At 38.8% G+C, this 16,536-nt stretch overlaps 1 protein-coding gene across 1 annotated transcript in view; it reads left to right on the forward strand.

Moving 5' to 3' along the window:
* ttn.2 (titin, tandem duplicate 2) overlaps positions 1-16,536 on the forward strand; it is a 202,618-nt gene that overhangs the window by 3,227 nt on the left and 182,855 nt on the right. The window contains exons 4-22 of the mRNA XM_064327343.1: positions 3,766-4,053; positions 4,308-4,390; positions 4,470-4,690; positions 5,400-5,673; positions 7,422-7,673; positions 7,788-7,901; positions 8,017-8,130; positions 9,149-9,406; positions 9,765-9,830; positions 9,922-10,180; positions 10,265-10,343; positions 10,533-10,751; positions 10,847-10,989; positions 11,164-11,339; positions 11,603-11,827; positions 12,623-12,867; positions 14,813-15,033; positions 15,244-15,408; positions 15,493-15,661. Of these exons, the coding sequence (XP_064183413.1) occupies positions 3,766-4,053; positions 4,308-4,390; positions 4,470-4,690; positions 5,400-5,673; positions 7,422-7,673; positions 7,788-7,901; positions 8,017-8,130; positions 9,149-9,406; positions 9,765-9,830; positions 9,922-10,180; positions 10,265-10,343; positions 10,533-10,751; positions 10,847-10,989; positions 11,164-11,339; positions 11,603-11,827; positions 12,623-12,867; positions 14,813-15,033; positions 15,244-15,408; positions 15,493-15,661 (3,571 nt within the window). The remainder of the gene's footprint in view (positions 1-3,765; positions 4,054-4,307; positions 4,391-4,469; positions 4,691-5,399; positions 5,674-7,421; positions 7,674-7,787; positions 7,902-8,016; positions 8,131-9,148; positions 9,407-9,764; positions 9,831-9,921; positions 10,181-10,264; positions 10,344-10,532; positions 10,752-10,846; positions 10,990-11,163; positions 11,340-11,602; positions 11,828-12,622; positions 12,868-14,812; positions 15,034-15,243; positions 15,409-15,492; positions 15,662-16,536) is intronic.

Consider the following 16,536-nt stretch of genomic DNA (forward strand, 5'->3'; position numbering starts at 1 on the left):
AGATTTACTTACCCCTTAATAATGACTCATCAAAATAAGATTTTGTCCATTCTGACAAAGAATGTACACTGCCCTTCTAATATATGGAAATGGTGATTTTTGCAGTATACTTAAGGAATTTGGATTTTAGATCAAAGTTGGACATGAGACAGAAGTACAGACAATCAGCTTTTATTTCATGGTGTTTACATGAAAATGGTATTTTGCCATTTGTACAGAAACAGCTGTTTTTGGGTTGTGTCCGATCATTTCTGCTTCAAATCAGAGCGATAATATATAATATTTGGTTTCTTAATGCAATAACTGCATCAATGACCCACTGACATCACCAAACATTTGGCATCTTCTTTGGAAATACCTTTCCAGGTCTTAACTGCAGCCACTTTCAGCTCATTTTTGTGTGGTTTGCGTCTTCGGTGTCCTCTTTAGCAAGTGAAATGCCTGCTTGATCGGTTTTAATTCAGGTGACTGCCAGTCCAAAATTTTCCACTTTTTCTCACTGATGAATGCTTTGGTCATGTAGGCAGTTTGTTTGGGCTCATTGTTTTGCAGCTGGATGAAGCCAGTGAGTTTGGAGGAATTTCTTTGTACATAGCCAAGCAGAAACTGAGATTAGATGCTTCTGTACGCTTCTGAATTCATCCTATTGCTGCCATCCTCTGTTACATCATCAACAGAGACGAGTGAGCCTGTTCCAGAAGCAGCCATACAGCATCATTCTTTGGATCATGGGCTGTTCCTTCCTTTCACCACAGTTTTGGCTTATCATCACTTTGGTGAAGGTTTATTTTGGTCATCTGTCCATGAAAAATGGATTCCTAGCATGGAGAAGAATCTATTTATAGAAAGCATCTTGGCCACCATTAGTTGTATAGAAAATGCATGAACGCATGCGTCAGTACCCAAATTTTTCCATCATAATAGTCTTAATGCTTAGTTTATTGTGTCAATAAACACAGTCAGTGTCAGATATGACACAAAGAATTTTATTTTTGACTCATAAATGTTACGCGTGAAAAAAATCAATACTCAACTGCTTGGCTGAATACTCAGTTCTGGTTTGCTAGGACATGCGTGTTATTTATTCATATGTGCCGGAATACCTGCAAAAGTTCTATCATTGTTCTAAATGTATGGGCATCAGTCCGACTCAATAAATGAAGTGGAAATTTGTAAGAGCAAGCAAGCCAATAGTTACAATATAATACTTGGGTCCGTGTCAGCTTGATGTCCATGAATGACTCGATAGAGCGCAGCTAGTCTAGTTACAGCTTCACTACGTTTATAGTTTAGCCTCTGTTTCGAATATAATTAAGTATTCGCTTGGCTAGGTATCCGTTTTATAAAAACATTCTGCGAAACCATTTTGACTGAATTTTAACTGAATTTAAGTCAATTGTAATGAAAACACATTTTTCGTCAGTCTCCACATGTTGAAAACAAAGGCTAAAGCAAAGACACTCACTGCTCTTTTGTGTGTGAACAATCTATGCAAAAGGAAACACCTGAGCAATAGTTAACCCCTGTCATCTGTTAACTTAATTTTGCTCAACACAAAAGCAGCTGTATCTATAAAATGGTAAAACGTATATCTAGATTTGATTCCAGGTGTGGAATTTGCATTTGCAGTCCGTTGCTGTTGTCTCTGAACATGAGGACTAAATAAATGTCAATGCCAGTGAAGCACACCATCCCTAGGCAAAAAAAATGTGAATATATCAATCAGCGACATAGAAAAAACATTGGGTGTGTCAAAATCAAGTGTCTGATAAATTGTTAGAAATGTTCTGGTGAGCTCAGCAATAGCAAACGGCCTGGTAGGCCACAGTAGTCCCCCATAGTGGATGTCCAAAGAATACTTTTATTTGTGAAGAAAACCCCCTTTTCTACAGTCAAACAGATCAAGAACACTCTCCAGGACGTAGACATAAATGTGTTAAAGACTAAAATAAAGAAAAGACCACACCAGAATAACCTCTGAGGGTTCACTGCAAGATGCAAATTATGGTAAGCCTCAGGTACAGAACAGTCAGGTTACAGTTTGCTAAAAAGTACAATAAAAGAGAACTCTACAAGTTCTCTAGAATTCTGGAACAAGGTCTTATGGACTGCTATGGATGAGACAATTATTAAACTGTACAAAAGTGATGGAAAGAGGTGGAGTAAGAAAGGTGATGATTTAAAGAACCTCTTGATTCAAAGAATCTTCCTTCATCTGGCTTTGGGCTGTCTCTGGAACTGGCTCATTTTCTGCATTGTCGTTGTGACTCCTGACAGCAGCTGCAGGACATGGTCTCTGCTCAGATCCAACCAAATGCCTCAAAACTCAACAAACAAGGAGTTTTTCAGGGCCAAGAAGTGGAATTTTCTTGACTGGCCATTGTGGCCAAGTCAATCACCCATCTTGAATCCAACTGAATATGCATTTAACTTGCTGAAGACAAGGCTGCAGGCAAAACACCCTGAAAACATGAACATAATATTGCTGCAGTACAGGCCTAGCAGACCCTCACCAGGGAAGATACCCTGTGTCTGATGATGTCTATGGGTGGCAGACTTCTGGCAGTCATCGAATGTAAAGGATTTGCAACCAAGTACTAAATTTGACGAATTTATTTCCGATTTCATTATTTTGTTCTCTTTGCTCCCCTAAAAGGGGGAACTATGTATAAAAACGGCTGTAATTCCTACATGGGTCACCTGATATGGATGCAAATATTCTCAAATTAAAGCTGCTGTCTACATACACTCCGCTTTATTTCAAATCCAATGTGCTGGCGTACAGACCCAGAACAGCAAAAATTGTGTCACTGTCCCAGTGCAATTGCATGTATCCGTAAACCGACTCATTTTAGCACATCTGTGATTCTTTATGACCTAACCTTAATTTGTATGATGCATTTTGCATCTAACCTGTCCAAGGATCTCTTAATCAAAAATATGTTTTTTGTACATGAAGAATGTAAGTAGCACTACTGAAGCTCGATTTACCTTGCTGCCATTGACTGGTAACAATCTCGACAGCATGGAAATGCGATGTCGTTTTGGTTGGGTGTAATATATTACTTCTATTTTTTAATGTTGCTCACCGCACATCTGTGAGAGTTCTGTATAGCACAGATGGTTTTTGCTGTCAGGAAACAGCTAAATGTAATTTATGCATGGGATTAAAGGGTGTACACTTGTTGACTTATTTCATTTCATTGCACGTCCTTTTTTGTGAAGATGTGTATTTTGTTGGGCTTTGCCTTTGTTTATCTTCTGGGATTGTTTTTAAAAATTAATTATTGTAATACTAATTTCGTAACATGACAAGCTAAAATTGCTCATTTCAAGCAAGGGTGGCCAAATCTGGTTTCAAGCAGGGGTGGCCAAATCTAGTCCTGGGGGGCTGGTGTGATTGTTCGTATACACCAACACCAGTTCACTTGTAGACCACAGTAAATTATTTGTATAGACACACATACATTGTTCAACTGCGATTTATATAAAGGAATGTAGCTAAAATGTCAGATAATTAAAGAGAATTTGACATGAAATCCTGAAAGGGATATGACCCACTTTGCCTACCCCTGGATTAAATTATTTTGAATTTTGAATACTATTACATATAAATAATAATACGTCAGAAGACAAACTATTTTGACAAAACAAATTGTATTTATTTTCCACAATGAGAATAAACCATGAAACTGGCAAGTTTTTCCCTTCTGCTAAAGGCATATATTTGAACTTTTATTTACAAGACTTTCATTCTTTTTGCAGTGGAAACCGCGCCCCCCAACTTCATTCAGAGACTACAGAGTATGATCGTGAGACAAGGAAGCCAAGTGAGACTGGATGTTCGCGTGACAGGAATCCCTACACCTGTGGTGAAGTTCTATAGGGAGGGAGCTGAGATTCAGAGCTCCACTGACTTTCAGATTGTTCAAGAAGGAGACCTCTACAGTTTGCTGATTGCTGAAGCCTTCCCTGAAGATTCCGGAACATACTCCGTTAATGCCACAAACAGCAGTGGACGTGCCACATCTACAGCTGAATTGCTTGTTCAAGGTGAAATTTTTGTTCACGTATGAATATTATTTATCATTTGAATGTTGCTTTATACTTTCATGCTTTATAGGATTTTCATATTTTTGTCATTATTCTCTTTTATGTTTACATGACTAACATGTTGAACATGAAATTGGCATCAGTAGTCTGTTCTGTTCATCCTGATGATGAAAGAAATAACAATATTTACAAATATGTAATTTTTAAATTACTTTTCAAAGCTCACTATGAATGCTGTGCTTTATGATTGCTAGGTGAAGAAGAAGCTGTACCTGCCAAGAAGACAAAGACAGTTGTGTCAACTGCTCAGATTTCCCGCCAGACAAGGGTTGAGAAGGTAAAGGATCTTGCTTTGCAGTGGTGATTTCTAAGATTAAATTATGAATATAAACCTAATAATCCATTTTTGTACACAGAGGATGGAGGGCCATTTTCAGGCCGCCACTAAATCAACGATGGAAATGCATGTGGAAGGAGCTGCACTTGCTCACCAGCTGCCACACAAAACCCCTCCACGTGTGCCCCCAAAACCAACTTCCAAATCCCCGCCATCTTTAGTTTCCAAAGTTTCAGCCACACGCCATCAGTCGCCCTCTCCTGTGAGGCACGTGAAGGGGCCAACTCCAACTCCCGTCAGGTAAACCACTGTCATGGTGGCACAGCAACAGTGCACCCTACAGGATTTTATATTTTATCACATTTGAGCACAGCTTTGTTTTTCTAATTTGGCATAGCCAACTGATTTAGGGCGGAGCTATTTAACAGTTGATTTGAACGGGGAATAATTGAACATTTAAAAAAATTCTGGGACAGATGGAGGCATATTTAAATACAGCATATTCAGTACTGAATTACTTGTCTTTGATGTACATGGTTTATTTTGCTCCAGGTGTCTGAAAATGATTTTCAGCTCAGTCAGAACATTAGCTGTTCAGAGAATGGAAAATCAGTTAATGTAAATAAGGAAACACATAAATAACATTTTTAGTTAGGCATAATAAATGTAATAAAATGCATGAAATCTGTTCATCCTCTGGTGTAGCTTAACAAAAAACGATTTTCAAAACTTTCAGCATGAGTGCCAAAGAATAATGTCTACTGCTAGAATGAGTCTTAAAATAAACTGAAGTAAAGCCACTGATAACTTTAAAATCTGTGTTAAAACAACCACAGCTTGGTTTACTGATTTGTGGCATTAACCCAAAGAAAAACTTCTCCAGGAAACAAAATATAAAATTCAGTGAAGTCTTTTAATATAAACTACAGTGCCTTTTAAAAAAAATTTTCAATCCCATTGCTCATTGTTGCAAGTTTGGTCCCTGATTTCTGACATTATTTTTTCACAGGTCTGTATCTCCTTCGCCCACAAGATTGTCAGTTTCTCCTATTAGACCTGTCAAGTCCCCAGTCATGACCCGTAAGCAGGTCACCCTCGGCCCAGACGTTCTCCCACCATGGAAGCAAGAGGACTATACAGAGGCCAGTTTTACCCGCATGATGACCGCTGGTGCCATCCAAGTCCAGACCGCTGCAGCTCACGTACAGATGGAGCAGCGTTGGGAAGGCTCTTTTGGGATGCAGCAACAAGTGGCTGGAGGTGTTGGAGTGTCTGTCAAAGAGGTAAGAGAATCTTCTTCACAACCTGCAAACAACAATGTACCAGTGCCACCTGGTGGTGCATTAGCGGGATGTGCAAATGTGGTGATTGCTTTTTAAAAAAAAAGCTGTTCCAACCCTTTATTACCACAGTGGATCAGAGTTGAAAGGTTTTATTAATTATTTTGCATTGCAGGTGCAGAATTTTCTTTTCTTTTTACTTCTCTTCCAAAAAGGGGGTACGGAGAATTCTTGTCAATGAAATTTATGTCATGCTTATGACTGCTGCATCCTAACCCCTGACTCGTTTATAATAGGACCAGCATGAAAGTGACAATGCAAACGCAGTAGCTACCGTTGTATCTGCCGTGGACCAGGCTCGTTGCCGTGAGACACACTCTGGTTTTCTAGAAAGGACCGCCACAGAAACAGGTGTCACAGCTACGCATTTAAAGAGCGTGAAAGAGCAGGTAGCTGAGACGTAAAGTTCACTTCTCATCCAGTCATACCTCTCACTCTCCCATTTTCTTAACATTTTAAGTGCTGTACTTAAATCATAAATTTAACACATCATTCTTCCTTGTATTCCACCCTATTATTTTTTTCCATTTTTATCTCCACATTTTTTTATTTGCTTAATGATTTTCTAGTTTGAATACAACATGTTTTTGATTTTGTATTAATTTGTGATGCGTCAAAAGGAAAAGCACAAAGCATCTAAAGATATGCCTGTCTCTGTGGTGGCTCATGACGTGACAAAAGATGCAGATAAAGTTAAAAGCCCAATTGGAGAGGCTACTTATACTACAGGAGTAGAGCTGCAGTTGCAAGACCAGGTATATTTGCCATGGAACTGTGTGCCAATGTATGTCCTTTTATTTTTTGTATTAATACACCAAGAAAGATCATTTGTGTTTCCCATTCATGTTTAAACAGGAAACTTTGACTTTGATGCACTTTTACTTTTAACACTTTCTACCTTAACATGCAATCATCTTGTTACTGTCTAGTCCCATTGGATATTTCAACCTTTTTGAATTCCCTCCCTTTTGAAGTATATTTTGCCTTGTCCACCTAGAAAATGAAACTGAAAGGCACAATTCTGCTAGAATGTCATGGTTCTCCCAATATGACCTCAACCATCCTCCTCATTTCACAGTGAATTTACCTTTGCTAAGTTGGTGATAACAGCATAATAACATCTTATCTTATTCTTTACTTTGCAAAGAGTATACCAGAAATTGAGAAAACAACAGCAGTGGCTACAGTGGTTGCTGTTGTTGACCAGGCCAGAGAGAGAGAGCCGGTCAGCACTGTGGCAGAACACAGAGTAATGGAAAGCTCCACAGCCATAGACACACAGATGGTTCAGGAGCAGGTAGCTGGAGATGACACACTTGTGTTTACCCATCTACATTCACGTTACCAGCATCTCACATCACTTTTTCTCCAGTGTCCAGTGTTTTCTCCAGTGTCCAGTGTCACCTGGTAGCAACACAACCATCACCTTGGAGCATGTGTTAAAAGTCACCTGATATGTGTTAAAAGTCACCTGATAGCAGTTCTAATCTGTGGAACTGCTGCGATCACACGCAGTGTTCATCTCTGGTGACATGTTATTCATAACCTGCTAACTCTAGGTCAGCCTGTTGTTGATATCACCTCTGTATTTTGAAGTTTGCCGTATGCACATTTGTTTGCAGGTAGTATCAAATGCCTTTTATGATATTAAATATATGTGCCTGAACACAAATGCTGCCTGTTGTCTCCAGGGTGAGGGTGGGAAAAAGGCGGAGGCAGTGGCCACAGTGCTAGCTGCTGTTGACCAAGCACGCATTCGAATGCCTGTGCATGAAGAGGGTGGTCATGTTGAAGAGAGGACCATACAGCATGACTTAATACAGCAGTCTGCAACTGTACAGTCTACAAAGCAGCAAGTCACCTCTGAGATGGTGAAAACTGAGGCTGTGCAAATGCCTACAATCCAAATCCCTTCCGCTGAAAAGAATGCCGAGTTTGCTCAGGTTCGATGTCTTTTCATTTAGAACAAAAGGGTTTCACATAATAGAACGTCCTGCCATTTTGTAAAATTTCTTGTGGTTATCTTCATTCAACTTATACTCTGTTGGTTGATATAGATTGAAAGAAGTAAAGAAACCATCACCCATGTGGACACTGAACTTGCGCCTTCCCCAATTCCACATTTCACTGTTTCAAAAGTTACTGTTCCTAAACCTGAACATAGCTATGAGGTAAGGATGACAAATGTCAGGCAATCAGTGTAACACAATAACTTTAGTATCAGCGAGTATTGTAAAATTTCATATGGTTATCGTCATTAACCTTTTACTCTGTTGGTTGCTATAGATTGAAAGAAGTAAAGAAACCCTTTCCCATGTGGACATTGCTCTTGCGCCTTCCCCAATTCCGCATTTCACGGTTTCAAAAGTTACTGTTCCTAAACCAGACCATAGCTATGAGGTAAGAATGAGAAATATCAGGCAATCAGTGAAGTACAATAACTTCAGAATCCGAGTATTATCTATACGTTGTTGAAATGAATATATATGTAGGTTGTAGGTGTTAATTGGATCTGAAGTCTACTGGGTAAGGACAGTAAGACTGTAGCTACTGATCCTCATTATCGCCAGTGGATTGGAGTCCCAGTGAATGGCGGGCAATTGGCCAGAAAAGGTTTCATTTGGCAGGGTAGGCCCTGCTTTATCCCATAAAAGCAATTTTCCTTGTTGATCAGCCACCTGCAATCTTCTTGAGTTCAGTGACTTAACACGGTCTTTAGCATAGAAGCTGCTTTATCTCAATTGAGCTTGACTGTGTTTTTGTCGGATGCGCATGGTACTGTGCATCTTCCTGAATTGAATTACAACGAATGGACTGGACTACAAATTTTGATTGGTCATTGCAAATTGTGTATAATGTGATGATCTCCACATTGAACAAAACATTTGATTTAATAGTGGGAATAGGTCTGTCAATTTGACTGACACATTTGAAATGTGAAGATTGATGGCCACCACTGCTGTGCTCATATTTCAGCAAGTTAGCAAGTGCCCTGTGATAGGCCTATTTTAAGTTAAGCTTTAAGTATAGGTTCCTGCTTGCCTGACATGCAATTTTTTCTCTAAGTAGATTCATAAACACATTTACAGTTTCACCGTTTAGTCTAACTTTAATAACATACTTTAAAGCTGCATTGGTGCACCGTGTTCTGTGACAATGACACTAAACTCATTCCAACCTCATTCGTTCTTCAATTAAAAAACCCATTTAATCATGTCCTTATTATTAGGGGAAAAAAAGCATATGTATGTGCTCTTTAAATTAATTGTAACCATTTAGTATTTCACATCCTCATTCATCTGAGCTTTCTAAATAACTAATTTGAATGATTCTTTTGTGGCTGAAAAAATCCCGCAAAGCAAATGTATAAGAATGTTTTACAGTGAGGTTGTAACATTTTTGTTCTTGGGTTGGTTAGGTTTCAATAGCAGGCTCTGCTATTGCTACACTGCAGAAAGAGTTATCCTCTACTTCTGCTGGTCAAAAGATCATCAGGCCCGTCAAGCCTCCTTCTCATAAGACTGTGGAGATGAGAGAAATGCCTGAGCCAGTCCCATCTCCCTTTAAAGAAACCACAGAAAGATATCAGACATATTTGGGAACCCAGTTACAGAAAGATACAGGCACTTCTTTTACAGGGGGTATGGAGCAGAAGTATGAACAATGGGAGCAACAGGTTTGTAGCCCAGGTTGCTTCCCCTTACTAGTCACTCTAACATTGTGTGGATTCCTACATTACTGGCCTCTAACTGTTCCTTCCTCACAGTTGGTTGTAAGCCACTCCTGGACCTGACCCTGCTTCATTGCAGCATCCACTTCCTTCTTATAATCTGCAGTCATCATCCTTTATTTTGTTTCCCCCCCACCATTGAATTTGCTCTAATCACTTTGGCATTTATGGTTCATCAGTGGGAAACGCTTCACAAGTTCCCGTCTTCACCCTCCTCCATACTTACAATACAATTGCCTTTGTTTGAAATTAAACTTTTCATTTTCTGAAGTATGACACTGACACAAATATGGATGCTTTACAGGTCACTGAGACGGGAATCGTACCTTCTCCTGCAGAAGAAGCTGTGGTGCCACCCACCCTTGTGGCTGTAAGAATTTTTGGTGATATTACACAACATATTTTTGAATTGTCTTCTCACTTCATTTTGTGGACTGAATTAAAAATGTTTTTTTTCTCAGGGCTTGAAGAATATGAATGTCATGGAGGGAGAATCTGTGACACTGGAGTGCCAGATATCTGGTCACCCTGCCCCAGGCATCATGTGGTTCAGGGAGGACTACAGAATCGAGAGCTCCATTGACTTCCAGATTACCTATGAGAATGGATACGCCCGTCTGGTAATCCGTGAGGCTTTTGCTGAGGACAGTGGACGTTTCACCTGCACAGCCACCAGTGAGGCTGGAACAATCAGCACCTCCTGCTACCTGCTTGTCCAAGGTATAGAACACAAAGCAGTTAATGCATTGTGGCTTTGTAATAATGAGCATTACTTTTAAAAAGATGTGTGCATTTCTGTTGCAGTATCTGAAGATATTGAGAGCAGAGAGGCAATTACCACAACGGATGTCTCTCAACAAATTCAAATAACTCAGGAGAAACAGTGAGTCTATGCATACCTATATTTCTAATTATTGAAGCTTTAGAAACTCAGAGGTGGGAAAACAGGACAATGAAAACTGAATACCTTTACAAATACAGAACACCCCGGGGTGTATGCACTACCTTATCTACTAAGCTGTTATATATTTTTTTTGAATTTGTACTGACTTGTTTTTAAATATCTCTCTAGCATTGCCATTGAATCCAAAGCCGAAGCCATATCAGAAGTAAGCGGCATCACAGAAACTGTGGAATCTGGAGCAGAGGTGGCTCCCTTTTTTGTGACGAAGCCCACTGTGCAGAAGCTAGTGGAAGGTGGGAGGGTTGTCTTTGAGTGCCAGATTGGGGGCAGTCCCAAACCCCATATATACTGGAAGAAGGCAGGAGTGCCACTTACCACTGGATATAGGTACTTTTATTCAATTACTTTTTCTGTTTTTTTTACAAATGGTTTAGAGTTGTGAATTAAACTGAAATTAAATTAATTTATTACATGCATTTTAGGTACAAAGTGATTTACAAAAAGGAAACTGGGGAGTGCAGGCTGGAGATCTCCATGACCTTTGCTGATGATGCTGGAGAGTACTCAATCATTGTCAGGAATAGGCTGGGAGAGGCCTCTGCCTCTGCTCACCTTCTAGGAGAAGGTCAGTTGCATAAAAATAACTAAATTTAAAAGTTAAACAATACAAGCTTATGGAAAAATTGACATACACAGCAACTCAAGGTTCCAAACAACTTGTCAGTTATATAGACATATATATCCTCACAATGGCACTTGATTGTCTGTTAACATTCCACATTGGGGTTTTCTTTCACAGAGGAATATGAAGCCTACATGAAGAAATATGAGATGACTTTTAAGACTGAAGTAACCACAATGGTGGAGGAGCCAAAAGTGGCTGATATCCCTCCTGTGGTTGTGAGCGAATATGGGAAAGAGCAGATCCGCACCACTCAGCAGATGAAGATGATAAGGACCTTTGTCTCAGAGCAGGTGTGGAAATCAAAATAAATCTAAACATGTTATACATTGAGAACAGTGCATGGTGGCATGCATTAAATATTTGTGAGACAAAACTTTTTCATGAGTAAAGTAAAACTTGTATGTAATACTCTTACATTTTTGCATGTGACTGACAAAAAAAATAGGCAAGTACAGATGTTACTCATTTTGGTAGTTTATTTTGCCACTTGTTTTGACCAGCTTTGTCTCAGTGCCACACGTTGTTATTTAACACACTTATTTTTTATGGATAGGAATTCCAGATCTCTGCTTTTGAGGAGAGGTTAATCCACGAGATTGAAATCCGCCTTCTTAAGATAACGTATCAGGAACTGGTGACTGAAGATGGGGAAGAGATGATCATGACAGAACAGGAGGCTGTGGAACCCACTTTTGACACTCCTGTGAAGAGCTACAGGATCTTGGAAGGCATGGGAGTCACCTTCCACTGCAAAGTGGCAGGAACCCCACTGCCCAAGGTATTCTGGCATTAAAGGGTTTATTTTAATAAAGCCTGTGTGTTTAAATGATCCAATCAGTCAGAATCAACTGGCATAATTTCTGTTGTGTGTTGACTTCACAGAAACACAGTTGCCATGTATTTTCAATGTTTTCTGACTTGTTTTCAACAAAAATATCCCCTAAAAATTACACGCTATGGACTTCCTATTTTTATTTTAATAATTAAAATAACTTAAGTCCTCATATTTTCCAACCTGTTTAAATACATGAATAAATGACAAGCCTTGATTGCCTGAAAGGCTAGTTCTTGTCATCATATGCCCTGATGATTTTAACTTGCATTTGGAATATTGATTGTCTTTCAAAACAACTAACAGTAGTTAATAAATTTCATTCTTTTACAAAGTAAGACATATACACTTCTGAACTTGCAGCTGTTCTGATCCAAAATTATAAATAAAAAATATTACATATTAAGCCTTATATCTTGCTATTTTTTGTAGTCAGGTTTTTCCGAAGCAAACAGTATCTTTTCAGTTAAAGCATGCAATTTGACCAGGGCTATCAAAAGTTTTGCATACCACTGTAGGGCACCCCATTTATGTCCGTTGTCATAGTAATACACCAGATTCAATATATATATATATATATATTTTTACAATTTTGGTTCAAGTTATGTCTTGGACCAAAACAAATAATAACAGTCTACCTAAGCATTAACTTAACTTGTTATATAACTATTGTTTTGTTAACTGGAACAACCTAATGTATATAATTACATTTCTTATTTCTTATATCCTTCTGATTTGCAGATTGCATGGTACAAAGATGGCAAGCGCATCAGGCATGGTGGTCGATATCAGATGGAGTTTCTCCAGGATGGGAGGGCCAGTCTGCGTATCCCAGTGGTGCTGCCAGAGGATGAAGGTGTCTACACTGCCTTGGCTTGTAACATGAAGGCAAGTTCTGTCAGCTCAGGGAAGCTGTACGCGGAGCCCACTGCACCAGTCGGAGCTCAGCCCTACATACCACAACCTGAAGCAGTCCAGAGAATCCGGTAAGATTTATCTGCATTTTTCATGTTCATTTTTTGTTAATGCAGACACTATTAAATGGTTAAAAAAGCTAACTGGCTTACTTAGAAAATGTCAAACACAACATTGTGGGCTAGTATCCTACCAAAAAGTGTTCTTTTTTTTGTATTTTTTGAGGACCCTCAAAAATCTTGCTATTAGTAGGATAGACAGGTTCTAGCCTCACCTGTCAATGCTTAAATATTAACCAGACAGTCTTTGCACTGAAATGTGGAATAACTACACATAGATTTGATGATTTTCTTTGCCAATAAAGCATTGAGTTAATTCTGATGAAACACAATCTTGTGGGGGCAGGAGTCCAACTGGAGCTGGTGATTCAAAGACAGAACATTCTCTGGTGGTGCTGCCATACATAATGTCCACAATTAAACAAACCCTAGTCTTTACTTGGCCTTCCAGATTCATGGTCACAGAAGATCTTAATAATCTTAATAAAAGTAACCATGAGGAATAGTTAACATGGCAAACGATTTTAAGTGCACAAGGCAGCAATCAAGGTAGCTAACTACTATAATGACTAGGGCCACCAGTTTGTCTCCACCATGTGACCTGCAGGGATTTAAACTTGTATTTCAATGGTTATCCTGCAGTGGTCCCCATAGGCTCTCCAAAGGCACAGTTAAATGACTCATCATGCAATTGAGTTTCTAACTGAGATGTGAATAAAAACAATTAGTTGACCTAATATGGTTGGAGTCTGAGGAAGGAAAGTGAACATGCATGGAAGTTTGAATGCTGTAAAAAGCAAATCTTTGAGTGAATGAGTGAAGGAGTATTGGCCTGGTACACTGCATACTGATTGAAATTATTTTCCACTACTTGAAATTTAACAATAAATTATGTAAAGAAGATAACAAAGGACTGTCATTTAAACACTAAAAAACATTAATTCAGGTCTGAAATCAACACTGAGGGGCAATCATTTGTCAGAAGGGGAAAAGACTTGAGCAGTGACTGGATGCCATTCAAGATTTAATACGTATTCTTGTGTGCAAATATTCCACTTTGACAAAAGTATGTACTGCAGACCACCACTTTGCATAAAATTAACAATTCAAGAACTGGTTGAAACAACCAAATCAACAAATGATACAGACAATTGTATTTTACATATTTTATGAGTCCCTGGATGAATTCTGGAATACAACTGAAAGATATTTACAAACCGTACTCAAAAGGCTAAATGATACTTGGTTGTTGTAGCTAACTCAGCTGATGCAGAATGATGTGTGTTGTCTTCCTATGGACACATTTTCACCAAGCATCATGAATCAGTGACAAAAGAGACTTATACAACTGGACATGATAAAATATAATCACCAAATTTTCATTTATGTAGGACATTCACCACTTTTAATTTATATTTTTGTGTTCTAATATACCTCAGCAGTAGTGCCTTCTCCCATATTGTTTATGTTTTTACTGCAAGTAGTCTATTGTAATCAACCAACGCAAGCTGTACAAAGAAGGAAGGTCCAAATTGAAGAGGAAGTGCAAGTCAGGGGGAGTTATAGACCTAGATGTAGGGTGGATGCTTCAAATGATAACCTTTCATAGCCAACCATATCAAGCAAAAGAGACCTGCCACCATTTCTCAGATTACAGCCAGCCTGTGCCACAAAAGTTTTTACACTTTTCCACTCTGTCAGAGATTGAGCATCTGGAAATTAAAGCTAGCCAGGCTCTAGCTAATAGCTAACATTTTGTTAGTTTAACAATATGTGTGTTCTGTAGGATTCCAGTTAGTTGGTGCCCATATAAATTAATAGTGTATTTTTACTACATCAATTTTAAAACCATACAGACAAATTTTGTTGGCAAACTGAAGACGCAATCTCAACTGAATGGAGAAAAACAAAATGAAACTAGTTCTATGCACTGATCTCTGTAAATGTCTCCTCTCAGTTCCACATCGCCACGCTCCCTGAGCCGCTCTCCTGGACGTTCTCCTGGTCGCTCTCCCTCACGTAGACTGGACGAGACAGATGAAGCCCAGCTGGAGAGACTGTATAAGCCTGTATTTGTCATGAAGCCCTCCTCCTTCAAGTGTGCTGAGGGGCAAACTGCCAGATTTGACTTAAAAGTGGTTGGCAGACCCATGCCTGAAACCTTCTGGTTCCACAATGGTGAGTTAGATATAGTGCAGTTTTCTGAATTTATTGCTTTTTATCTGATCCTATCTGGGTCATCACTGGAAATCACAGATGCAAATGGGAGGTTTATATTAATTATGAGATATGCAAATATCATCCATGTGTAATGCCGTGTTTATATTTCTCAGACTGTCCGTTACAAAATCATGCTTAACTGCTGCCATATTTTTTTATGTTTTACAGGACAACAAGTGGTCAATGATTACACTCACAAGATAGTGGTAAAGGAAGATGGAACTCAGTCACTGATTGTGGTCCCAGCCATGCCCACTGACTCTGGGGAATGGACCGTTGTGGCCCAGAACAGAGCTGGAAAGACTTCCATTTCCATGACTCTCACAGTAGATGGTATGATGTTTTTTAATGAAAGTATACTTGCATTATAATAATTAGATTCTTGCATTGACTATAATTTCATATGTGTTTTCACAGCTAAGGAGAACTTGGTGAGACCCCAGTTTATTGAGAAACTGAGGAACATTAGTGTCAAGGAAGGCACTCTGGTAGAGCTGGCCGTCAAAGCAATAGGAAACCCACTTCCTGATATTGTGTGGCTGAAAAACAGTGATATCATCTCCCCACAGAAGTATCCTAACATCAGGTAATACCTTACCTCCAAATGGCCACCATAGTGCCAGCATAACTTTGTTCCTGTATTGTTAACCAAAACATTTAATGAGAAAGAATATAAATAGAATACTAGCTGCATCAGTTTACATACCATGTGGATTACATACCTTATTTTCATTATTTTAATTATTTAATTACCCCAGTCATATAATCTGACATGTTTGCTTCCTTTTTTCGAAAAGTCCATGAAGCAGTGATGATAACCTGTTTTGTGTCAAACATTTTCAAATGGTTGAGTCTATAGTTGTTTTCACACATGCCGTATTCACTTTTCATTAGTGTAGTTGCCTCTCTTGTTCATACAACGAGGGGCTAATTGGTATTTTACCAGGTTGATAGCATGTGCACATGATGATGCCAGTAATTGTAGTCTGAACAAGCAGTTGTCAAGTACTCCAAAAGACCTCTTGGGCAAGTAGGTCCAGATAATAACTAAGACATATAGATACTGTGCCTGCGAGGTATGATGTCACTAACTAGTTTACTACCCAGAGAGCCAAGCTAACCTTTGCTTAGTACTTTAGTTTGCTAATTGAAAAAGTGAATTGTAACAGTGAGTGTCCTGTCATATTTTAATGTGCACATACTCCAACTTCTAAAATAAATTTAGAAAATAAGGTAGGCATATATTTGGAGTTTATGCTTCATATACTTAATTAATTTTTTGCAGTAGTGAGAAAATGTAGCTTGATGGATGTTTTTGTGAAATAAGTGGAGTTGCGTGCTTGTTCAGTAAATGTTAAGGTTTTATTCACAGCAAAGTCGAAACTGAATATTTCTATAACTGTTATTAGGTATTGAGCTGGCAAATTGCTGGAGTAAGTTTTCTAAAATGCAGACTCAACA

Source organism: Anguilla rostrata, chromosome 3 (genome assembly GCF_018555375.3).
Source record: "Anguilla rostrata isolate EN2019 chromosome 3, ASM1855537v3, whole genome shotgun sequence".
In the NCBI taxonomy this organism is placed as follows: Eukaryota; Metazoa; Chordata; class Actinopteri; order Anguilliformes; family Anguillidae; genus Anguilla; species Anguilla rostrata.